The sequence below is a fragment of the Ceratotherium simum genome, chromosome 18 (genome assembly GCF_057802395.1).
Source record: "Ceratotherium simum simum isolate JZ-2026a chromosome 18, ASM5780239v1, whole genome shotgun sequence".
Lineage (NCBI taxonomy): Eukaryota > Metazoa > Chordata > Mammalia > Perissodactyla > Rhinocerotidae > Ceratotherium > Ceratotherium simum.
The window spans coordinates 42,377,149-42,403,013 of NC_141917.1; the positions used below are offsets into that span (position 1 = coordinate 42,377,149).

The following is a 25,865-nucleotide window of genomic DNA, read 5'->3' on the forward strand; positions in this document are numbered from 1 at the left end:
AAATATATAAACTTATTAGAACAAACAAACAAACAAGTCTACCCTAGGAATTTGCAAGAATCCCTTCACATTAGTCCACAAGCCAGCAGCACATTTAAGGCCCAGAAACTCGCCAAATACTACTTCTTCTCTTAATATAAATAAATTTGCATTAAAGTATCTTCCCAGGTCATTCTCTCCAATAGCAAACTCACAGGAATTAATATCAAGGATTCATACTAAGTCTTTTTCTACTTTTTTTAAAATTTAGCTTTATTGCTTTTAATTTAAGCTGCTTGATATTTATAACTCAAAAATACTTGTTGTAAAAAACAAGGCACAAAACTGAATTTGCATGTGTTCATAATGATCTAAAAAACTGTCCAACTAAAGGAAATAACACCAAAATGTTAACAGTAGTTGTCTTCGGGTAGTAGAACTATAGAGGATTTCTTTTTTCCTTTTTCCTTTATAACAGATTTTCTTAAATACATAAATGAATATGTATTATTTTTATAATTAAACTTTTTTTAGAAAAAGATAAAATGTACCAAGTCAAAAAACTAAAAGTAACTCCTGATCCTCAAGCAATTATCTCCTCAAATACAGGGGTAGTTTTTAAAAAAACTTTATGTGGCAATAGCTGCTCAAAATAATGGCTACAACAAATACCTTGTACTTCACACAAGTACAGTAACATTATCTACTATCATCTAAGTGGCAGTACTATATGCTTTCCTGCACATTGTTTCATAAGCCTGATGGCTAAAATAGAAGGAAAAAAGTAAATCTTAGGAAAAAAGTAAACATCTTCTTAAACTAAATCCCAGATTTTTCTCCCCTTTTACTCCTATAAAAGTGGTTATAATCAAATTACAATGCATAGACTATATATGGAAATATTTAATATATCTTGGAACTTAACAAAACCCAAGTCCCCTTCACCTTCAGAATAATGTACTAAAGACTATCAAAAAAAAAATCTGCTAGCCAGAAAGACAAAATGAACTCAGATATGAACTGGAAAACCAAAGAACTAGGATATTATTCTTAACCAATTTTGGAAGCAAAACAGAGAAAGAAAAGTCAGCCTGTCCTATTGTGGAAATAAAGCTGCTGAATTTGCTAAGACAGTAAAATTTTTTAAGTCAACTATCTGGGGAAGCCAACTGACAAGAGACAGGTGGTCAAAGGAGAAACATGGCATGACTTGCTACCCTCCCAAGACACTCAAGGAGGTAAATCTTCACTCAGCTCCTCTTCTATTTCCAGGTCACATAAAGAGACATAGGGTAAGGTTCACGAATCAGAGCCAAGGATAAGGAAAGTAAGCACAATATCTCAAGTGCCAATCTTAACCTAGTTTGTGAACCTTAACCTAGAAGGAAAGTTTCCAGTTAACTAAAATAATGAAATCCAATATCATCCTACAAAGTGATGGACTATTTAAAGGACAGTACAGCTTAAAAAATAGTGATACAGTTTTGATGTAGTCTGAGGATTTTATTTTGCATATGTATGTATATTCTTACTGCTGAGTTGTTTTCTCAAATTTAATACATCTATCTCCTTTTTTATGGCCTCAATTTCCATTTACTAATATTATAAAACAAGCATAATCTTAGTTTCAGCTCTGCGATAAAATAGCTTACGGGGCTTGATCAAGTGTCTAGGCCTAAGTTTCTTCACTTGTATACTGAAAGGAGCTGGCCCAAATGACTTAAATGAACCCTTCCATTCTAAAATAATCATTCTATAATTCTGAATGATGGCATCAAGTTGTTTTGGGCAATATCCCCCTTCAACTGGAGAAACACTGCCCTTGGATTAAAACGGGGTATATTCCTTAAGCAATCATTCACCACATCAACACTGGTGAAGATAGTAGTGTGGATTTACCCCCACCCCAACTCCATTACTTTATCCAACCTCCAACACCACAAACCCATCACTACCTACTCATTAATTTACTTACAGAGGAAATGGGTAAACCAAGCCCCACTGTGCTGAGGACAGTGGTTGTGATGGTACCATCATGGTACGGATACTGGATGCTGTTGTCTTTACAGAAAAAGCCTCTCTGAAATGGATATATTTGGCCCAAATTTAGAACAGCCATAGGCATGGAAGCTGTTGGGGAAGGGAAAAAAAGACACACATGGTTAAGTTCAATTCACTCTGTTAGGAAGTAAAGTCTACTGAATGGGATGCAAGTCTTAACCATATTTTCCCCTTTCTGAAAAAGGATCAATACTCCATAATATCCAAGAGTGAACACTGAGGAAACCATGCAGCATTAGCTTGTTCCTATCAACCCCACCTTCATCAAGTACAAATTTTCTTACTTGCGTTGACCTCTGATTTTAGAGACAATCAATAAAAGAAACCCACAGGGAAGAGAATAAAATTGGCCCATGGGAAAATAAAGTTGGGAAAACAAGAAGGCTTTATATTTTACATTTTGTAACCAATTCATCTTTAATTGAATTGCTCAGTATCTTAAATACGTTTAAGAAAAAAAGGCAAAACTCAGTAAACATATCTAATAATTAAGAGCATCACAACAGCCAAATGTAGTTAAGGAGGGTAAAGATATAAAATTTTGGGCCGGCCCCGTGGCTTAGCGGTTAAGTGCATGCGCTCTGATGCAGGCTGCCCGGGTTCGGATCCCGGACGCGCACAGACGTACTGCTTCTCCGGCCATGCTGAGGCCGCGTCCCACATACAGCAACTAGAAGAATGTGCAACTATGACTTACAACTATCGCTTGGGGCTTTAGGGGAAAAATAAATTAAAAAAAAAAAAAAAGATATAAAATTTTGTTTCATATCAAAATTTAAATTAATAGAGTTAGAAAAGGACAGAAACCATAGTATACTTGATAACAAAAAACAGAAAGAAACAAGCCCTTTGTTTTCCAAAGACAAATTAAAAATGGTTTTTATTAGCCCCGGCAAGGTTCCAAAATCACTTTAGCAAGTTATAGAGGAATAATTTTCACCCAAATAAAATGAAAAACCAAAGAGAAATTAAATAACTTAGATTAGTAGCTTCTTAAAATGTTAAAATTGACCATGCTTTTGGGCTTTGTTTTATACAATTCAAATGTTCACTACTCACTATATACTCAATACTAGGCTAGGCCATACACAGGGGAGACAAATTAGTGTAAAACAAGACACTAGGTTCAAGAGCCTAAATTGTACATGTAGAAACAGAATGCATACTCAGGAAACTGTTTAAAAAGTAATACCAAGATAGATTTTGGGGGGATGACGAAACTGTTCTGTTATCTTGATTGTGATGGTAATTCCACAACTCTAAGCATTTGTCAAAACTCATAGAATTGTACAACAAAAAAAGTAAATTTTACTGTATGTAAATTTAAAAAGAAATACCATAAAAGACAAAAAATATGACTAATTTCTAAAGTGGTATAAAAGGTCCTATAGGAATTCAGAGGTCAACGTGAACTGCAGTAGTTAGAATAGACTATTAAAGAAAAGGCAACCAAGTTGAATTTGAAAACAGCAAGTAAATCACAGGCAACAGGGAGGGGCTCCAGGAGAGCATTTAGTGGTAGAGGGATGCAAGGGCAGCACGAGGTCGCAAGAACAAGAGCACAGAGGGAATGAGCAAGGAGTGTTCAAGGTACAGAACATTTTACAGCCAAGATGTACTGCGCGCTCACACATGCCAGGCACTAGGCTACACAGATTAACTCAGAGATTAACTACAACAGATTAACTCAACCCTGTGAAGTAGTATTATCACTTCCCCTATTTTCACATAAAGTTACTATGAGGCTTAGAAAAATGCGGAACCTTACTGAAACTACTAAGTAGTGGAACCAGGATTCTAACACAGGCTGTTTCTAGAGTCAGTAGAGGCAAGTGATCTGGCTAAATTAACAGGATCAAGTTGTGACAAGTAAGATATGACTGGGGGGAGGGAGACCTGTTCTTTGAAAAAGCTATTTCAGTATAAAATATGTATTATGTTCATAATAAAACCTCAAAGTCAACGGAACAAAATCTTCTTTGCTGCAGATTCTCTTAATTCTGCAATTTTGTGGTTTTTAATGAGAGGAAGCAGGCTTCAGATTTTTGTGTTTACTAAAAAGATTATGTATTTAAAATACTAACCTAAGAAAAGACCTATCCTGTAGGAAATGAAATATGACTGTCCTCTTTTGCTCAGAGTCAGCAACAGGATAAAATAAGGGGTTTTGACATTAACTTAAAAAAAAAAATAGTAGAAAGGGGAGCATTTAATACAGCTTTGAAATAATCTAGTAATTAAGTGATATGTAGTGTGTTGATAGTGAAAACAGAAAAGGATGCAAGAAAAGAGTGTTTTGAATATAGAAATGATTCGACTTGATGACCTATCACAATTGCTGAGGCAGACCTAAAGATGACACTTCAGGGTTGGGAAGTAGGGAGAAGGATTGGTCCCACTGACAGAAATAAAAGTTGGGAGGGGGAGCTGGTTTATGGTGGAAGAAAATTAGTTTAGTATTGAGAATACTGCCTTTGGGGTGATCTGACACCTTAAATGCTCAGCCTTATCTTTTACTCTTCCCCATGCAGCTCTCAAGGCTCCAATCACACTGAACCATCTGCTGTTGCCTAAACATACTATGTTTTCAAAACCCTAAGTGTCTTCATATATGTTCAGCCTTCTACTGGGGATATTTGCCCTCTCGTTTCCCCTTCAAGTACAAGCCAGGCACTCCCTATTTACTTGTCCCAGGGCACCTTGTACATACATCTATCACAGTGTATTTTAAGTTGCTCTCTTCATTCTGTCAGCAATTTGAGGGCCAAGACTATATCATTCTTGTATCGTGCACACAAAGGCACACAGTTGGCTCTGAATAAAAATTCACTGAATGGCTAAATGAATAAAATTCAGGATAAAGATCAGCAGTACAGAGAGATATGCAAATTGTTGGCATTAGAGGTGGTAATTTAAGCCAGGTGAATGAAACAGTTCTCAGAGAACGTCTAAAGTCAAGAATAACAGAGATAAAACAATCAGCTAATGACTAATCTGCAAGATGAAATCATGAAAAGGGACTGTAGTAGAGAGAGAGGAAGAAAGGATGATTACATGCTCCAGAGGTCAGGGATGTGTCTGTCTCATTCAGCAGCACATACTGGACATTCTTTGAACAAAAGAATGAACCACAGTGAAGTCGGACAATGTTGTGATACAAAAGCCAACCGAAGTAGCTTAGAGTAACAACTTTATATCTAGGTAAATGTAGGATGTCAAATTCAAAGACATCAAGGAGAGTGAAAACTGAGTCAAGACTATGAGGTTTGAGGAAAAAGGGTGTCATTGGTAACCTGCGAGAGAATGTATTACACCACCTCCACTAACACAACAATATCTTTACAAAGAAACCTCAGTAACGAGCTTCAATATTGGGCTGTCGTTGTCTAAGCATGAATCTCTTTCTTCAAGTTAAATATATCACACTGATTTCCTCTATTGCTCATATGTTTTATACATACACATGTGAGCACACACATGCCCACCCCTACGGACTGAATTGTGTCCCCCCCCAAAATTCTTATGTTGGAGTTCTAGCCCCCTATTTTACTGCATTTGGAGATAGGGCTTTTAGGAGGTAATTAAAGTTAAATGAAGTCATAAAGGTAGGGTCCTAATCCATTAGGATTGATGGCTTTATAAGACGAGGAATAGAGAGAGCTTGCTCTCTCTCCACATGTATGTACCAAGGAAAGGCCATGTGAAGATACAGCATGAAGGTGACCATCTGCAAGCCAGGAAGAGAGTCCTCACCAGAACCCAACCATGCTGACATCCTGATCTCAGAATTCCAGCCTCCAAAACTGTGAGAAAATAAATTTCTGTTGTTTAAGCCACTCAATCTACAGTATTTTTTATGGCAGCTCAAACAGACTAAGACACACACACACACAGGCATATCCATCCCCCTAGAGTAAACAGTCACCTTTACTCTAAAAAGCAATGGAATATTCTCTGCTATAGAGATTATTTTAATGGTAATTTTTTACTCTAGTACTGGAGAGTTCTGTGTCAGTTAGTGTTATAGTAAGATTCTGCTCAAAATAAGCCCTTCCATAGGGCTTATTTATCAAAGTATATTCTTTCCTTAATATATAAAGGATATAGAAACTATTTTTGACCCTAATCATAATTCTCGGATATTTTTCTCTTAATTAAAGTTCCCTTAGTAAGAGAAGTCACTGTCACTTTTAAAAAGTTCAATCTTGCTAAACACACTTCAATCTTGGTAAACACATTTATTAGCTACTGTAAGTCTGCTCTTAGTGCGTCCCTTCTAAGATATATCAAGGAAGATAGACAAATGAATATCTGGATAGGCATGTATATGTATATATGTTTCTTATATTCCTTAGTTTCTCCAACCAAGTGATCATTGAAATCTCTCTGATTTTATATATAGTACACACTTCCTTAAAGACATGCTGTTACAAAATATTCCAACAGAATAAATCTCAAATGCATTTTAAAGAGAGAAAGATTGAAGTAAACCAATGTTATTTCTAATATGTAGAAACAAAGGTAAAGAAAAACAAGTACTAAGTTTATTTTTTGAAAAGAATGAAATAAAAATCTAGATGTTGAAGTGATTATACTGACTTCAGTACCCACTAACTTTCCCTATTTCTCAAAAGATCTCATTTTCAGACATCTAAATAAATATTATGCTATACCACAAGGAAATTCAAATGTCCGTCCTCTTGAAAATCTCCTCTCCATATTCATTCAGACTTTTCAATTCCTATTATATGGCAGTCACAGTGCCAGGAAAGGGAAAAGGAAAAAAGACTAAAAGAGGGAAGGGTGGAAAAAACCTCACCAAAAAAAGCTTAAAAAAACAGAGAGATAAGTGCCACAGGAAAATCACACAGCTGTAACTGCAGGCAGAACTGCAGCTTAGAGGATTTGACAATGGAGCAGTCAGGATCCCAGCAGGAACCAGCACTCTCAAACTGGGTAATTTAAGATGAGCTTAATAAAGGACTATTTGCAAGGTATGACAGGTGTAGGCAGAGTCAAGACATAGTGCAACTTCCTGAAGCTGCTACCACTCCTAGGCCTTAAAGGCTGCTTAAGAGGAGCCTCTGGGAAAGCCAACATGACATGATTTGGCAGGAGGAAGCCAGGAGGATAAACACAGCAACCCCACTCTCCTCCTGCCAGTGGTTCCCAGTATCCAAACCCATCTAGAAGCCACAGGGCAAGGTCAGCCTCCTGGCACCGAGGACAGGGTAGACAATGATGAGAACAGGTCTGCATAAGGAAACAGAAGATATCTAGAACCAAGAGGCAGAAGGTGAGACCATTCTGGGTCTCAGCATGGAACAGATGGTAACTAAAAGTGGATAACTCAGGAGAGTTTAATAAAGGGACTATTTACAGAATCTATATTAAGTCTATATATTAAGAAGTTTAGACTTTATTCTGTAGGTGACAGGAGACACACAATCTAATCTGTGCTTTAGTAGGGGGAAAAAACTCTGAGAAGAGCTGTATAAAGGAAAAAGCAGTGTAAAGTTAGAATAGAGGGAAAGTCCAGAGGCAAGAAATACTAGTGTATATGAGAGATGTTGAGGGCCTGAAATAAAGGAGTAACACTGGAAATAGAAAGAAGAGACGGATTCTAAAAATGTTTAGGAGATTGCTCCTACAGCACTATGGACCATGTCTCTGTACAGGTATATATGGATGTGTGTCTGTGTCTCTCTTAAATATATACACACATACATGCACATACACACACACACACACACACACACATGTCCCTACCTTCAGCCTTTGGTATCTCTACAGAATACATTTCCCATTTTTCCTTTACCATGAGTAGATTACTATCTCATAGCACTGCCCCCACAATCCTGCTTATAGTAAGTACTTCAAGGAATATTTGTTGAATGAATAAATGAACAAAAGAATAAACAAGTGAGCAAAAGCCTCTGAAGCACAAAAACAATAATCTTGTGTAACTATAAATTTAGGTCCTGAAAAGTTTTGAGTGATTGTTCTCTCCAAAAGACTCAAGTTAAAACAAATAAGCCAAGAAAAGACCAAAACCAAAAAAACTGGTTAATAATCTAAAGTCCAAGAACATGCTAGGGAAGCACTTCCAATTCTGTTCTAACAATTACTTCTCAAGCTTGTTTTCCACGGGGTACACAAAATAATAACACATAAACAGACTGATATACCCATGTTAATTGCTAAAAGAAATTTATAATTCACAAACGCCTGGAATCTCGAAGGCAATTTCCATACAGTCCAGCATTACCTCCAAGCAAAGCTTCAGACCTGGCTACTGTGGAAGCACCTCTCTCAGCAGCACCCCTCACTCTTTTCCCCATGAGAAAAGAAGTTGGGCCCCAATTCAATCCTCTTTACTGATCCATCCAAAACAGAGGTCCACAAATTCCCTGCAGGAAAGCAGAAGGATTACATTTCCAAATGAGGTGATAAAGAGTATAAAGCAATAATATTTCAAAATAGGACTTTACAAATAATTATCAGCTCCAGATCCATCTTTTCCTAGTCTCTTCTCTAGAAACACTGGAAACAATAGGATCTGCAACTCTATCACTAAGCACATGCTTACTAAGCACATACGTACACATCCTACCCCATGACAGACGTGTTGGATTTCCATCTCAATATCCATTCTACACATCTTCAAAGTTAGCAAAGGACTTTGTTCCAAGATTCTCATATAAAACATTTTCACATACCGTACAGCTTTATAGTACATACTATACTGTGCACTCTCAGTAAAAAGGATAAATCATAATGTGGTCTCTTATTCACCAGTAAAAAATATTTGCTCTTCCAGGAAGCACCTAAAATAATCAGGGCAGCCAAGCTTACAAGACTCTTAAATAGCAATCCTGCTAGTCTTGCAGCAATTTATAAACACAAAACACAGACATACTTAAGAGAAAGGTTTGCTTTACAGTGAAAAGATTAATACTATGGTTGTTTGTAGATATTTACTGTGAGTTCTTAGAGTTTCACTACTCAAAAGAAACAGTCATGTTCCATGACCCTTCTCATATATGTCCAAGAATAAGAATGGAAACTAACATGTACTGAGCACCTATTACAGGTCACCATCATGCTAAGGCAGTTCCTCATACATTACAACTGAATATTATCTTCACATAAAAACATATTTATACTTCAGATTTCCTACCATAAAATATAGAAAAAATTTTTAAAAACCTAATCAACAGTATGAGTATGGATCATACACATAGAAATATGTCCATTATATTGTTAAATGGACAAAATAATCTGTAAAAACATTATGTTTAGTATAATTTCATTTATATAAAACCAATTATTTGCGTTTATGTCTAAAAGTACATTGGAAAGCCTAGAGGAATATATAAACAACTTTTAAGTAGTTATCTCCAGAGATGGTAATAACACAAATCAGGTAGAAAACTCATTTCCTATTGTATATACTTCCATGTTTGAATATTTTATAATAAAACAAAAGCTCTAGATCATTAATTTTGAATTTTAAAAAATGCTTTATCACAATGAAAAAGTTTTTTGTTGTGTTTCCTGAAATTACGCTATACATGCGAGTTACCTGAAAAAGTCCTACCTATGGTAAAGAGATTGTTTGAAAGCAGGGCAAAGGAAAAAGTCTATTTTTCTATTCTCTTTAAAACAAAAAACAAAGCAACAGAAATTATCCTTTAGCCTGAATGATAGGATCTCAGAGATCTTCAGAGAAGTACAGCAACAGTGAAATAATTACTTTTTGGGATTTTCCTCTCTTGCAACTTTTGAGAACTATGAATATCAATGACATATGAAGTAGATAAATCATAATAAGTCTAATATCTCCTTAAAAATGTATAAAACAAAGGTAGTTTTTCACCTTAAAAATTTTGCTATAACATTTTAGGCCCTTCCAGAACATGCTTATTGTATAGAGAGTAAAAATAATCCTGAGGATCATCAGTTTAGCAGAGGCAGTCGAATACAAGCCATAACGAATACAAATACCTTAGTCACCACTTCTTGAAAAATCTTGTAAAATAATGGCACTCAGGCAGATCAACCTAAAAGGGTGGAACTGTCTTTTTATTATGTAACAAGCAAAGGAATATTACTCCAGCAAGCCTGTCAAGTTTTTTATTTAAAAAAAAAATCTCAAAATTGATTACATATTAATATAAACCAGCATTAGTCTGATAGAGAAGAGAGAGAAAAGAAAATAAACAACTTCATTTAGGGCAGTGTTGTCTAAAAGAATTTTCTATCATGACAAAAATGTCCAATACAATGTGCTGTCTAATATAGTAGCCACTAGCTACATGTGGCTAAATGAGCTCTTGATATGTGGCTAGTGAGAATGAAGGACTGATTTTTTTATTTTACTCACTTTTAATCAATTTCATCTTAAATAGCTATATATGGCTACAGGCTCTCATACTCAATAATGCAGATTTAGAGGATTAAAAATAAACTAACAAGTTGAGAACCATCAAATTGCTACTTAATACACAGCAAAACTAACTTTGATTCCAGAAACTCAAGAGGAAATAATTATGAAGTACTTGAGTAAACAGGGGTTTTATTGTGAGCCAGAACTCAGAAAAAAATTCCCCCACACGTACACTTTTGGCTTGCTTCCTTTAAAATACTATCCCTACTGCATCCCCCAAATTTTAGAATCTTGAGCTGGCTTCTCTCTCCAGGCAACTAGCCTTCCTATAAGGGGAAGCAAGAGGGCCTGTCAAGTATGTCTGGGGTACACTCCTACCTCCCTCACCAACCTCAGATTTCCCTATTCTTCCGTCCTGGGGTAAGTTCCTTCATCTCTAACCCAGCAGAGTACCTTTTTGTCTCTGGCTGCCCAAACCTCGGCTTTACAGCACCCCATCTCCACAGCAGCTACCAACCGCTTCCTCCTCTTTCCAGAATTATTCTTACCCTCAGAAGAGGCCAAGAACACTTGGCTTAGCTGTACAAAAATAATATTAATCAAAGATTTAAGATTTTGTAATTCACACCAGGTATCACAATATTTATGCTTACAGAATATCATGAAGTTTTAAGTTTCACTTCCGTAAAAGCTAAATTTTGTTCCTAGTGTATTGCCTGGTCATCTGCTTCTCACCAGAGGAATTGTAAGGAACACTCAATCTCTCTCAAGTGGGTAGCAGTCATTACTGTTAGAGCAGGAAAAAAATACAATTCTTTCCTCGTAGGCTTCTCAAGTTATCCCATGTGGTGAAGACTCCAAAGCAGCAGTTCTTAACTTCTAGGGGGTTCATGGACCCCTTTAAGATTCTAATGAAACTATGGACCCTCTCCTCAAAAACATACGAACCTGCGCCATACAGTTTCACAATGTGCACATAAACACACCCCAAAAAAAGGTCATCTATGAATACTTCTATTATAAAGGTATAAGAAATATAATAAAATAATTAATATCCTAAAACCCACAGACCAAAGTGATCAGTAGACTATGACCTCAAAGAAGAACAGAATTAATTCAACTTGATATTCCTACATCATCCCTTAATTCTCTGCCCCCCTCCCTCCTCCTAATTTTACCCTTTTCCCGTAATTTCTCTTTACTTTCTATACTTCCTCTCCTTATTTGGCTATATTATAGAACTCAGGTCATTTTTGGTGTTACCTATGCTTTTTGCAATTTTGCTTCCTGTTCTAATTTCAAAAGCAGAAGTTTATTTCTTAAAAGTGAAAAGAACATAGAACAGAAATTAATGAAACAGAAAACAAAGGAAAAATCAGATCAACAAAACCAAATGAGTTTTTATAGGTTAATGAAATGATCTGTCTTGTTAAAGGCTTAAGAAAACAAAAGAAAAACACAAATATAACAAATTATTAAAATTTTTAAAGGGGACTAACTATATCTCTGGGCTAAATTTTATCAGAAATTCAGAATACTAAGTAATTCACCCAAGAGTACACAGCTCTTGGGTGTGAACTAGGGCAAATAACCAGTACTACACAGCCGGTAAGCAAGGAAGCCAAGATTTTAACAAAAAGTTCCTTTTCTTTTCACCACATCATACCACCTCTCTTTTAGGAGAGGAGTCTAACCACCAGGGTCTCAGTTCACTTATTTACAAATGAGAAAGAAGAATGACACTATCTCCTAGGTCCCTTTCAGTCCATGATTCTATGAGCCTATGCTGGTCTGTACACAGACCAACAACCAATTCCCTTCTGTGGGTTACACTGTAGGTGAAGGTGCAGCTGCTCTGTGTGACCTAAGATACATCTTGGGCTGTCTGAGCCATCCTAATGTCTAAATACTTCTCGCTGCAAACTATGGAAGAGAAACGTGAAACCTCAGCAAAACTTATAAGAAAAATAAACAGCGAGGGAACTGCTTCTAGGAGCTGATGTTTTACCATAAAGGTAACGGATAAAACCCATATTAAGAAATAGTCTCCCTTCAAAAAAAAAAAAATCCAGCACATGTAAATTTAACCATGTTTGTGCATTTTTCTACATGTATATTTGGGTCTAACAAGTAAGTCTACAGTTACTTTTGTGAAATTTGCTCCTATAAACCCTTTCATTTTCTCCTTTTAGCAGTCCAAGGTTAAAAGTAAATAAAATTTTTTTGGCTCTTTACTACTTTGTGTTACTTGAGCCGTTTTTAGAAAATTCTATTCATTCAGAACTCAAGGAATGTTCTTTATTTGGTGTCCAATTTGGTTTGAACAAAATACATTTTGGGGGAAAAATGCAATATTTTTCTTGCTGTCTTTGGAAACAGGTGTTGCAAAATCTTTCTAGAATCACATGAAAAATCCTCCTGCTAATTGACAAGAGTTATGTGTTATTTCTGAACAGAAAGGATTTTCTTCCCTTCCTTTGTAAAGCATCATTAGATGTCCAAAAGTAAAGAAAGTCATTCAAAATTTTATCAACTTAACAAGTGAAACTAATAAGTTTGCCAGGTAAGATAGCTTGTTTCCTCTACAAATCAAATGTAGACACTCCTTCCTGATTATTATTCCTGATCATCTGACAAATGTTTCATGTCTGGCATACAGCTAAACATTCGTATCTGGCACTCAAGAGTGAATGCAGACTAAATATGAGTATCTGAAATTATCAATTAGAAAGAAGATAGCTGAAGCCATGACGTTTAATTAAGATCACTCAGAGAAAGTGACAACAGCCATAATCTTGGAAAGAAAACAAAAAGTCAATATAGCCAACTAATAAGTAATGAACTATCAGCAAACTAGGATGAAGAACATGAAAAAATAGTGCAGGGAAAATGAAGGGGCACCTTTTAAAAATGTCAATAACAGTAGCTACTTTTTACTTAACTCCCACCATATATCCTGACAGTGTGCTAGGTGTTATAGCTTTACAATCCTTCAATAACTTTAAAAGGTAAATATTATTACATCATTTTGAAGATGAATAAACCCGCCCAAGGCCACTTAGGCTGCAGAATTAGGATTCAAACCCAGGCAGATCGATGAGGCCATGAACTCACTGAGGTCACATGGTCTTAACAGATGCCAGTTACAAAGAAGCTGAGTAGAAAAAAAACAGACAAGAGGTTACTGATGAACCCTGACAGAAGGCCTGCAGCACTTGGAGTAAGAACAAAAGACCAAAAAGAATTAAGGAGTGAATGAGTGAGTGGACAGAGACAACTTTAAAATGTCTTCTGATAAAAGGAAGTAAGGGGAGAACTTGGTCCATACTTGAAGGACAAACAGGGCAGAAGAAGGGTAAAATTTTTTTGTTTTTGTTTATAGTGCAAAAGATAATAGTGAGCTGAGGTGGTGGAACGGCGGAGGAGGGAGAAGGATTTGAGAATGGGGACGAATGCACAGAGCTAGATCCGTGGGAAGAAATGTAAGCATAGGTAGACAACCAAGGCTGTCAAGAGCAGGGACGGATAGGGTTTTTTACAAAAAAAAAAAAAAAAAAAGCTTCCCATTTCATTTGCATTGCTATGGGATGCAGCCAGGCCTTGGGTCCTCTTTGGGGAGGCCACGCCCAGTTATTAGTGTTGGCTTCACCGTTCCCCACACACAAACTTCCTGTGGCCTTTTGGTCCTGATGAAAACAAAGTTGCAAAGGGGGAGAAAGGGGACACTGGGAGCACCTCTATGTGCCTGCATCATACTGAACATTTAACATTAATTTTCATTTAATCCTCACAATACTAGAACACAAGCTCCAAGAAGGTACAGATATTTTTGTTTTGTTCACTGACATATCCCAAGCAACTAAGTCAGTGCTTAGAACAAGGTAGGCCCTCAACAAATATCTGATGAACGAATGAAGAGTCATTACCTTGTAAAACAGGTATTATTATCCCCATTTTAAAGATGAGAGGATGACTCAGAGAGGATAAGTAGCTTAATTAAAGTCATACATATAATAAGGTTGAAATTAAAAATATTTAACAACTAGTACTGCACCAGCACTGGCCACTCAGAACAGATGCCAGCTGCTGGAGGAGCTGGGTCCTGCTTCAACCTTTCAGTTGTGTTAGAGGGTCCACAGGAGGGACCAGGACAGTGGAGGGTTGTGGGCAGGGAAAGGGAAGATTCAGACGTATACTTGCTATCAGCCTTGATAGTAAGTGGTGCAATCAGGATTCAAACATGTACTTATCTGACTCTAAAGCCTTCTTTTTTTTTTTTTTTTTTTTTGTGAGGAAGATCAGACCTGAGCTAACGTCCATGGTAATCCTCCTCCTTTTGCTGAGGAAGACCGGCTCTGAGCTAACATCTACTGCCAATCTTCCCCCTTTTTTTCTTCCCCAAAGCCCCAGTAGATAGTTGTATGTCATAGCTGCACATCCTTCTAGTTGCTGTATGTGGGACGCGGCCTCAGCATGGCTGGAGAAGCGGTGCGTCGGTGCGCGCCTGGGATCCGAACCCGGGCCGCCAGTAGCAGAGCAGGCACTTAACCGCTAAGCCACGGGGCCCGCCCCTCTAAAGCCTTCTAAATGAAGTGGGAAACAATACCATCTGCTAAAAAAATGAGGAGAGCAGGGGATAACTGGAGGTTTTAATAGAGTAGGAAAACATTCAAAATAACTGCAACTGGAAATGGAATTAGAAATAAGTTAAAGATTGATAACTGAGCTCAATCTGTTGCCAGTCAATAAAAAAAAAAAAAAACGGGATGATCCAACTAAAGTAGGGTAGAGGGAAAGGGGGAATAAAAGAAATACGACACCCCTGTGTTCATTGCAGCCTTATTCACGATAGCCAAGACTTGGAAGCAACCTAAGTGCCCATCAAGGGACGAATGGATAAAGAAGCTGTGGTATATATACACAATGGAATACTACTCAGCCATAAGAAACGACGAAATCCAGCCATTTGTGACAACATGGATGGACATTGAGGGTATAATGCAAAGTGAAATAAGTCAGAGGGAGAAGGTCAAATACCGTATGATTTCCTTCATTAAGTAGTAGATAATAACAACAATAAACAAACACATAGGGACAGAGATTGGATTGGTGGTTACCAGAGGGGAAGGGGGGAGGGAGGAGGGTGAAAGGGATAATTCGGTACATGTGTGTGGTGATGGGTTGTAATTAGTATTTTGGTGGTGAACATGATGTAGTCCATGCAGAAATAGAAGTACAATGATGTACACCTGAAATTTTTACAATGTTATAAACCAATGTTACTGCAATAAACAGAAAGGAGTGAAAAAAAAAAAAAATAAAGCAGAGGCAGCAAGGAAAGAAATACGAATAGGCAAAGCAAACTACAGTATGAGGATTTTCAATTCCAGGTAAATAATGTGGATATGTTTCAACAAGAAAGGAAAAATCAGCACTGTCTCATGAGCAAGAAAGGATATGGTGAAAGCTGTACTGCATGAAGATGAGTTTGTACAACGTAGAGGTGAAGGGGAAGTGCCGGAAGCCAGGTGGGAGGGGTGGGTGGGAGAGAGCACTGTATATTTGGGTGTGATTCACAGAGATGGTACGCAAAGTATCCAGGGGTAAGAGTTCAAAGAACAGTGCACTCTCAGCTGTTAGTGACACCTACATTCTGGTCACCCCTCTCTGTGGCTGTCATGGTTTTACTATAAAAAGTACTTAGTTATCTTGCCGGGTTTTGGTTTTGTTTTGTTTTTTTAAGTTGGGACAAAAACAAGAAACGGCAGTTTGAATATAAGTGACATTTACCAAAGAAGGTTTTTGCTTTTTGTGGTTTTGTGTCAATAACTACCTATAATATCCTCAACCTTGGAGTCTCTGAGTTCATTAAGACACTTAAAATAAATCTTTGTATATATTTAACCAGCTTTTTAAAAAAAAATCCAGAACGACTGTAAAGGCAGGTTATTTTACTATAGACTGTGAGATTTCTGCACAAAAAAACAAGTTAGCCTATTTATTTATACACTAACAAAAATAAAAAGCAAGAAGTTGGTCACCTGCTGCTCCCTCCCCAGAAAGGCACACAGTGCCAACTGGCCAGGAACAACATTAATTCCTTCCACTCCCTCATGGTAACAGCTGTTCCCTTTCTCTTACAAGCTGGCAAAGGTCACAATCAGTAAGAAACTTCCCATGCGGGTTTCTATATGCAAATAGCAAGGGTGTGGGGAGAGACAGCTGATTTTTTTTATTCTATTTTACTTTCTCCTGGGCACTTATCAGGAACCTATTTTGGGCTTCTCTGGTATTTGAAGCTATAACTATAATAATTTTTCAGCCAAAAAAACATTCTGTTTACATGAAATTGGAGTTGGGGATAATATAAGCACATTTTGAGGGAGGCAAAAAATTAAAGCAAAATTGTACAGTAACATTTACATCATTAATGGTTGCCTAATTAGAAATGCCTTATGCTAAGTGAAGAGGCCAGACTCAAAAGGCTACATACTGGCCGGCCCCATGGCTTAGTGGTTAAGTGCGTGCGCTCCGCTGCTGGCGGCCCGGGGTTCGGATCTCGGGTGTGCACCGACGCACTACTTCCCCAGCCATGCTGAGGCTGAGTCCCACATACAGCAACTAGAAGGATGTGCAACTATGACATACAACTATCTACTGGGGCTTTGGGGGGAAAAATAAACAAATAAAGTTTAAAAAAAAAAAAAGGCTACATACTGTATGATTCCATTTATATGACATTCCATTTACATGACATTATAGGATGTAGAACAGATGAGTGTTTGCCAGAGATGGAGGATGGTATGAGGAGCTGACTACAAAAGAGCAGCATGAGAGAATTTGGGGGGTAACAGACCAGTCCCGTATCTTGATTGTGTGGTGGTTACGTGACTCTAAATTCTAAATTGTCTAAATTCATAGAACTGTATAACAAAAGAATGAGTTTTACTATATATGAACTTTTTTAAAAACCTAAATATTGGTTTAAGCCTCATATCGCCTCTCATACTCCCCTCACCTGTTTCAAACCTCCTGCCATGCTCAACGCAATGACCCTGCCGCCTCCACCTAGCTAACACCTACTTGCCATTCTAGCTTCTATTCAGCTACTCATGGAATCTTTCCTTTCATGTGGCAGGGTCCTGCATAGAGCTGGTGCTTTGTAGTCAGATATGCCTAGCTGGGTTTACTTGGTCATTTGCCCAGTTACTACTTGAGTGAGCATGGGCAAATTACTTACTTATCTGAGCTTGGTTTCCTCAGATGATAAATTCGAATAAATACTATTTACATACCTCTCAGAACTGTTGTAAACTAAGAGCCTAGTAATATGCCTAACACAGCACCTGACACATTAAAAGAGCTTAATAAATGCTTATTCCCTGATCTTTCTCCTTTGCCTACAACCCTCACAACCACTGCTCACTCTCTGAGTCTCCATGGACCTGATGTATACATAAATCTATCACAACACTTAATTCATGTATGAGAGTTAAGTACATTATGCTAAATCCATATAATGAAATACCATGTATTTCCAAAACCAAAATAGTAAAATATATTACAAACTGTATACCTTTGCGGAAAGAAACAAGATATGAGAAGGCTCCTCTAGTAAAAAAGTAATTTTTAACTTGGAAAATTTCACAGGAATATTTCATCAAATATTAACTACATGTATTTTACTTGTCTCTTTCTTCAAAGGCTTGTAATTAGCCAACAAATTTCAAAGACAATGTAGGATAGCGAATCAAGGGGAAGTTTCCTCTTTGAAGTACAGTTTCAACAGAGTTTATTTAATCTTTAAAGAAATTATGACCTGTAGGGTTTTATCTGGGTATCATTTAAACTTGTCAAACGAAGCCTCCTGTGTTCAGGTGAGAACACCTGGTTAAGTTATTTCTCTCTTTGAACCACCAATGAGACTTCCAGTCCTAGCAATCTCATCCACTAACTTCCCTTAATCAACGAAGTCTCCCTTATTGGTAGATGGGCAAGAGATAACTCCTCCCATTCAGCAGTTAAGGCCTATATTCCATAGAATAACAAGTGTGTGTTCACTATTATATTGGTTCTTGAATAAAGCTGGCAAACTCTAATGCCCTTATAAAAATTCTAGGGTAGTTATCCTCTAGAAAGGCAAATACATAAATGCCTCTTAAGAGGCTGTGTATGGTGATGGTTGGGAGTCGATTTTAAAACCCTTAAGGAGGGGCCGCCCCTGTAGCTTAGAGGTTAAGTGCACGTACTCCGCTACTCGAGGCCTGGGTTCAGATCCCGGGAGCGCACTGACGCACTGCTTGTCCAGCCATGCTGAGGCGGCGTCCCACACACAGCAACTAGAAGGATGTGTAACTACGACATACAACTATCTACTGGGGCTTTCGGGAGAAAAAGGGGAACAAAAAACAAAAAAAACCTTTAAGGAGACTGCTTTAGCAACCGAAGTTGAAGAAAAGAAATCAAATTGACTTAGGGGCCAGCCCGGTGGTGCAAGCGGTTAAGTGCTTGCACTCCACTGCGGTGACCCGGGGTTCGCCAGTTCGGATCCTGGGTGTGCACCGATGCACTGCTTGTCAAGCCGTGCTGTGGCAGCATCCCATATAAAGCAGAGGAAGACGGGCATGGATGTTAGCCCAGGGCCAGTCTTCCTCAGCAGAAAAAAAGAGGAGGATTGGCAGATGTTAGCTCAGGGCCGATCTTCCTCACAAAAAAAAAAAAGAAATCAAATTGACTTAATTTCACCATCTTGCTACAAAATTAGTTATCTCAGTGCTCAAAATATGAGTAGAAAATAATTCAAGAATCAAAATGACAAATAAAAAATGTTAAGTAAACAGCCAAATAAAATACAGACCTGAGACCTCAACTGCTTTTAACAGTTCACATGCCCCCCAAATAAAAAATGTATTGTGCATTTTAAATCTTTAAAGTATTTATGTGGATCTATCACATCTAGTCTGAAATTATGCCAAATAGCAAGGGTCCAGAAACTAAAGTAAAGTTATACTAAGGTGTGTCTCAGAACAAAAACATAAAAACTCTTACTTTGGCAGGAAGTCACCAAAGTGGCGTATCTAAATTAGTAAGCTTTGTTTAAAACACACACACTTTTTTTTAAAGGCACACAAGCCAAAAAAAGTTTGGTAAAATTCTTTTTTTAATGGTTATGATTATTGCAGTAGCAAATCATATATCCGTTTTCCCAAAAATGTGTGTTTGTACCACTCAAGTTATTTTATACAGAAGATAAGTTGAAAAAGGAAGGACTCCCACAAATTATTCCTTTAAGGCTAAGGGCAAACATACAATGCTGAAACTACACAATAAACAGCAGCTACCCTGGAAAGCAAGAAAAAAAGATGGGCAGACATTAGTTTGTTGAGTGCCTACTAAGTACCAGGAGCTTTATTATTCTCATTTATTCCTAACAAATCTGTGAAGTGGACAATATTTTCTCCATTATGCAAGTGAAGAAACTGAAGCTCTGCAAGACTAAATAACCAGCTGTGTGACCTGAAGCAAGAATATATAGCAAAGCAGAATTTGAGACCAATCTACCAAGCTCCAAATCCCAAACTCCACCATATTTGGTAACAGTTACTTTGGAAAATAACAGTATCAAGTAATCCATTGTTCTCAGCAAAGAGGGTTCTGTTAAATAGGAGTTTACCTATTCCTATACCATTGATTTAAAAATGGTATTCCTCTACCTGGCAAGATCATTCTTCCCTCATCCAGCACATTATAGGAAACTATGACAACCTATTATCCCAGCCTATTAGTGTTTCAGCTGATATCCCTAACTGAGTTTCTTCCCATTTTCAGAAATGATCCTGCTGGCCTGTGCTTGGAATCTTCTCAAGAAGGCCCATGAGGTACATTTATTTATTCAGCCAATATTTGGATGTCTTCTCCCTTAAGCTGCTACCTTCTTCCTTCTCAGTCCAACTTTTTAAAATAATTACCAATACCCACAATTTCCATTTCTTCACCAACTACCCACTTCTCAGTCGACTCCAATTTAGAAATGGCTTTACATAAGGTTATCAATGACCTTTGCATAACTAAACACAATGGACACTTTCCAGACAGTATCTTACTTGACTTTTCAGGAGAATGTGGACATTGTTACCACTCTCTCCTTGAGAGGCACTCTCTTCACTTGGTTTTCCAAAAACAGTCTTCTGGTTTTTAAAGTGTTCCCTCTCAGTCTTGGTGTTCTTCCCCTTTTCCAACCAATTGAAATGTTGGTGTTTCTCAAAGCTCAGTCCTAAACTTCGTTCCTACTGACTTTGAAACTTCTTCCTGAGATTTCATCAATTCTCATGACTTCAATAACCACAAATATGCCAATGACTCCATAAAGTCAGACCACTCCCCTGAGTTGCAGACCCATTTATCCAAACAAGGATTTGATACATCCACCTGGAAATTTCAAAGGCACCTTAAACATAACATGTTCAAAACCAAACCCACTATCTCCTCTCCATCCTCCTTTCTATCTTAAATCAGGTTCTCTCCTGTGCTCCCCCAGCTCAGTAACTGGCAGGAACCAATATCCATCCAATTATACAAGCCAGAACTTTCAGAACTATCCTTGATATTTCTGACTCCCCACATTCAACATGTCACCAAAACTTTTTTTACTTTTACTTCCCAGATACCTCTCAAATCCATCAACTTTTCTCCACCACCATCTCTTTAGTCTTACCACCATTATCTCATTATCTCATTTGGACCGTTTCAACAGCCTCCCAACTGATCTCCCTAAATCCCTTCTTTTCTAGCTCTAATCTATTATTCTACCCTGCAGCCAAAGTCATCATTTTATTTATTTTTTTTGTGAGGAAGATCAGCCCTGAGCTAACATCCATGCCAACCCTCCTCTTTTTGCTGAGGAAGACTGGCCCTGGGCTAACATCTGTGCCCATCTTCCTCCACTTTATATGGGACGCTGCCACAGCGTGGCCTGACAAGCAGTGCCTTGGGGCACTGCCAGGATCCGAACCCCGGCCGCCAGTAGCAGAGCACGCACATTTAACTGCTACGCCACAGGGCCGGCCCCGAAAGTCATCATATTAAAAAGCTACCCCATTTTCCTTATTCAAAACCCTTTTTAGAAACTCTCATAGCACACTTAACTCTCCTTCTTAGCACTTATTGGTTCATTTTTATATTTACTTGTGTGGGCCGGCCCCGTGGCTTGGCGGTTAAGTGTGCGTGTTCCGCTGCTGGAGGCCTGGGTTCGGATCCCGGGCGCGCACCGATGCACCGCTTCTCCGGCCATGCTGAGGCCGCGTCCCACATGCAGCAACTAGAAGGATGTGCAGCTATGACATAGAACAATCTACTGGGGCTTTGGGGGGAAAATAAATAAATAAATAAAATCTTTATATTTACTTGTGTGATTATATGCATCTCCACTGCCTAAGACAGACCCTGGCACACAATATATGAGGAACTAATATTTGTGGAATAAACAAATGCCTACTATGCAGCACATACTGGGCCATATGCCAAGGAGAATATACAGAGGAAGACTCAGCCCTTTTCAGATAAAGTAATTGAAGTTGTGAACTCAAGTGATTTACCCTAATGGTAGATGATAGAACTAGGATTCAGACTCAGACTCGTATGTTTCCAGTGTCCCTATTCTTAACTTTTATGCATCCCATGCATACAAAAAAAAAAAAAATTCTGTAAAACTTCTATACCTTAGTAAAAATAAATGGAAATTTATTTCATATCTTGATAAAATACAAAATATTTTAATAAAGTTCTGTTGAAATTGCAAGGTAAGACTTGCCCTACATTCTAACCTCTTTAAAATGGTACAACAGTCCATTTACCACTTATTTTGGGGATATGATGCTAACCCACTCAAAAAGTACCCATTCTCACCCTTTATTAAAGAAAATACTTTATGTCTTTATCTCCTATAACATAAACACCTTCTCCTGAATTATATTCGGATAATTCAGAAAACATGTCTATGGCTAGCCCCTATATGAACTATACATTTCTTCCACAATTCTATTTGATACATCCGACAATTCAAAATTCCAAACTACTCTGCTTTTATTACAACTTTAACTTACAAAATATTCGACCAAGTTACGCTGTCTCCCAATCTCAATATTTCATTCTTTATGAAAATTCTGAAGACATGAAATAAGGGAAGCTACCACAAATTTTTTCCAGCGATCTGCCTTTTTTACCTAGTAAATCCTAAATTTAGGTTAAATTAATTGACCAACCTAAAGGACAAATTCCTTACTTCAAGAAATTTAAATCACTATAGATGTGACACTTAGATCTATCTCGCTGAAAGTCAGAATCTCCACCACAACCTCTTTACTGGGCAGCAATCGCAGGCCCCATGAAGTACATCCTCTTAATTAATCCCATTGTCCTTCTTCCTCTCAAAGAAGCTTCATCCTCTCCTGAACTCCTCGTAGAAGGCAAAAACAGACCATCCAGCAATATTTACTTCTTCCATTTTTTATTTTCCTTTTCCTCACTCTTCTCTTTGCCTCCCTTTTTATCAGAAGACATTTATTTAGCCAAAGCCTACATCAGGGCCTCTGGGCTATAGAGGCTCACTTGAGTTTAAAATTTCAGGCATGACTATTGAACAGTTCAATGCTCTTAAATGTAAGTTTCAAATTATTAGCAAATAAAAGATAAGGCTCTTAAATAGGACTCAATTTTGTCAAGATTTTCTTACAACTTTGGCCATGGTATTTTAATTCTGGTGCATATATTTCGAATTGGTGTTGGGTTTCCATGGCTATAGGGCAGATGACATTCCTTAACTGTTCAACGATATCTATATCCCAGTGCCCTACATAGTAATAAAGCATTCTGCCAGCTACAGCTACACAGTAACATTGAGGTCTCACCATTCCAATCATTAATTAGCTAACAAATGAACTGCAAGACTAGTACTAAGGAAAATAGAAACACAATCTTAGATAATGTAATTATTCTATTTTAAAGAAGATCTCTCTCCTATTTATTATTCTGCAGGTCGCTGGAATAGAATAAAGAGCAGATTACAGCGTTAGAAGAGATCCCCCCGGTGTGTCATATCTTTGCCAAAAGAATTTGACAGACTTCGCTGAAGACAAACTTCTGTTGATAGAGATGACAATCTCCTGATATTCAGCAGACTAAGTTACAATTGTGGTTCCTTTTCTTTTGTTTTTGTTTTTCTTTTAATTAAATGGTAGGTGAACATTAATCTTTATCTTTTTTAAAACTGAAAATCTCCCTTCACTGAAATTTCAGTGAGTCTGACCAAATTATATTTTGTTTTGGCTTCTCAAGGTAGCATATGTCACCATTTCTCACAGAATGACTGACAAAAATAATGAACTAGTCGCAAGGTTTCATGAGCCACTTGCTCACTGATAAAGTCGTGTACCTGTGTATGGCAAAAGAAGAAACTCAAGCAGTGGGCCTACGTTATTCTGTATCAGGGCCCATTTTTCCTATATCACTACTTCCTAAACACTTCAATCAGTCTTCAGCTTCTTCCTATTTTCTGCTGACAACATTCACCTCATTCTTGGCCAGGCTAGATTTATAATTGATCTCCTACAGGTCTGCTGCAGTTGCTCAAAACATCTCCTTGTATATGAGGTGCTCTTTGTCTTCCTACCCTGAGTCCACTGCTTTCAACTGCTGCAATATATTCTGCAGCAACTGACTCTCCTTAATAAGCAAAGTTTGCTTACCACTGTGATTCTGAGAGACAGACAAGGCAAACATTATTCTCATCATAATTTACATATGAGTAAATGAAGCAACCCATGTGATCTTGCCCATGTGACCAGAAAGAACAGCAGAACCAAGATCAGAATTTGACTTCCAAGGCAATTGTTTTTCACTATTAGATCACACTTTGAACCCTTTAAATAATGTTATATAAACAAATTGCCACTCACTGAAAAATCATCCACAACGTCAAATCCTAAGCAAGGGGCAAAGACTATCCAACAACTTACCTTCATAAAAGGTAATTTACTTATTTATTATTAAATCTGGTTAGTAATTAGACTACATTCAATGGCAGCACTTAGAATCTCACTCATATTGTGAGACAAAGTTAGTATTAATGTAGATATCCAACAGTAGTTACAAAGTTGAGTATTACCCATAACCTGCTTAACAAGTTTTGATAACATCACAGTTTAAGAAACCTTTTCTCCAACTGGGCCATTGGGTCAGACACAGACACTATATGGAAAGGAGCACATTTAAAATTCCTTTCTCTTATCCATGCCATTTGAAAAAAAGTAAAACACAACAAATGTCACTTGCTTCTGCTACACTGCATAACTATGGTAGGTATATTTTCCGAATCAAATTGGGATGTCATTTGAAAAAGTGTGTTTCTTTTAAAAATAGTTTTTTAAGGAAAAATAAAAGTATGAATTTGAATTATACTTAGTCATATATTTAACAAACTGCCTCTATGAAGTAGACTATTACCTAAAATTAGGATTATCCCAGAACACTGCAGACAGGTGTGATCACTATATATACATCTATTTCATAAACTCTATGGAAAGAAGAAAGGACAAATTCTTATTGATCAAAAGAAGTTATGATGAGAACTGGTTGTGTTTAGCTCCTTCCACCTACACTGCAAGTTAGCTCTTGACCAGTTTATGTTCAAGAAATAAAATCTTCATGTTTTAGGAGCTGAGTACCAAGACAAGTTATGACTATCCAAACCATGCCATTCCCAACTCACACACATCTTTGGTCATTCCTATTTATAGTTTGCTGTTCTCTCTCCAATCATGAACATTCATTTGGGCACCCTGCATAAGAGCTGTGGGAATATTGCTCACCTAGAAGTAAAATTAGAAGATCTGAGTGAGGCATCTAATTACAGAAAGAAATATGTTAGAAGTAATAAAAACATTTCCCATCGTTATCTGGGCACCAAAAAGTGAAATACGAACCAGGTTCAAATTTCAATACTATTTAAACTGAAGCTAGAACTACACCAAATAATGTTCCAAAAGAAAAGTCACCAGCATGTGAGATCAAATTTAAATAAGACTGGGTCAGTGGTACCAAACTGGTTTATTAGCTTAATAATGATAATGATAACAACTGCAGCACAAGCCAGGACTATGCTAAACACCTCACATACATTGTCTCATTCATTATCTCATCTAATGTCACAGCACTATGAGGGAGGCACTATTAGCATCATCTTTTTCCTCATTAGATGAGGAAATTTCATAGAGAGTTGAAGTGACCTGCCCAATGTCATACAGTTAGTAATAGATGGAGCTAGAATTCAAATCCGGAAGAATGGCTGACTCAAGTATATTGCCTATTCATTCACGTAACTAAGATCTGAATGCTAACCATGCATGTACCACACTCTTTCTAACCACCCTCATTACAGTGT

At 37.5% G+C, this 25,865-nt stretch overlaps 1 protein-coding gene across 6 annotated transcripts in view; it reads right to left on the reverse strand.

Moving 5' to 3' along the window:
• Positions 1 to 25,865, reverse strand: part of PLPP1 (phospholipid phosphatase 1) — a 101,043-nt gene that overhangs the window by 66,484 nt on the left and 8,694 nt on the right. Inside the window, exons 2-3 of one of the 6 annotated variants that reach the window (XM_087443277.1) lie at positions 8,309 to 8,450; positions 1,955 to 2,109 (exon numbers count right to left, since the gene is read on the reverse strand). The exons of 2 other annotated variants lie outside the window; for them this stretch is intronic. In XM_087443277.1, the coding sequence (XP_087299403.1) occupies positions 1,955 to 2,109; positions 8,309 to 8,381 (228 nt within the window). In that variant the 5' untranslated portion in view covers positions 8,382 to 8,450. Of the gene's footprint in view, positions 1 to 1,954; positions 2,110 to 8,308; positions 8,451 to 25,865 lie in introns of those variants that run through there. 3 more of the 6 variants (XM_004422818.3, XM_087443278.1, XM_087443280.1) reach the window with 3 other exon arrangements.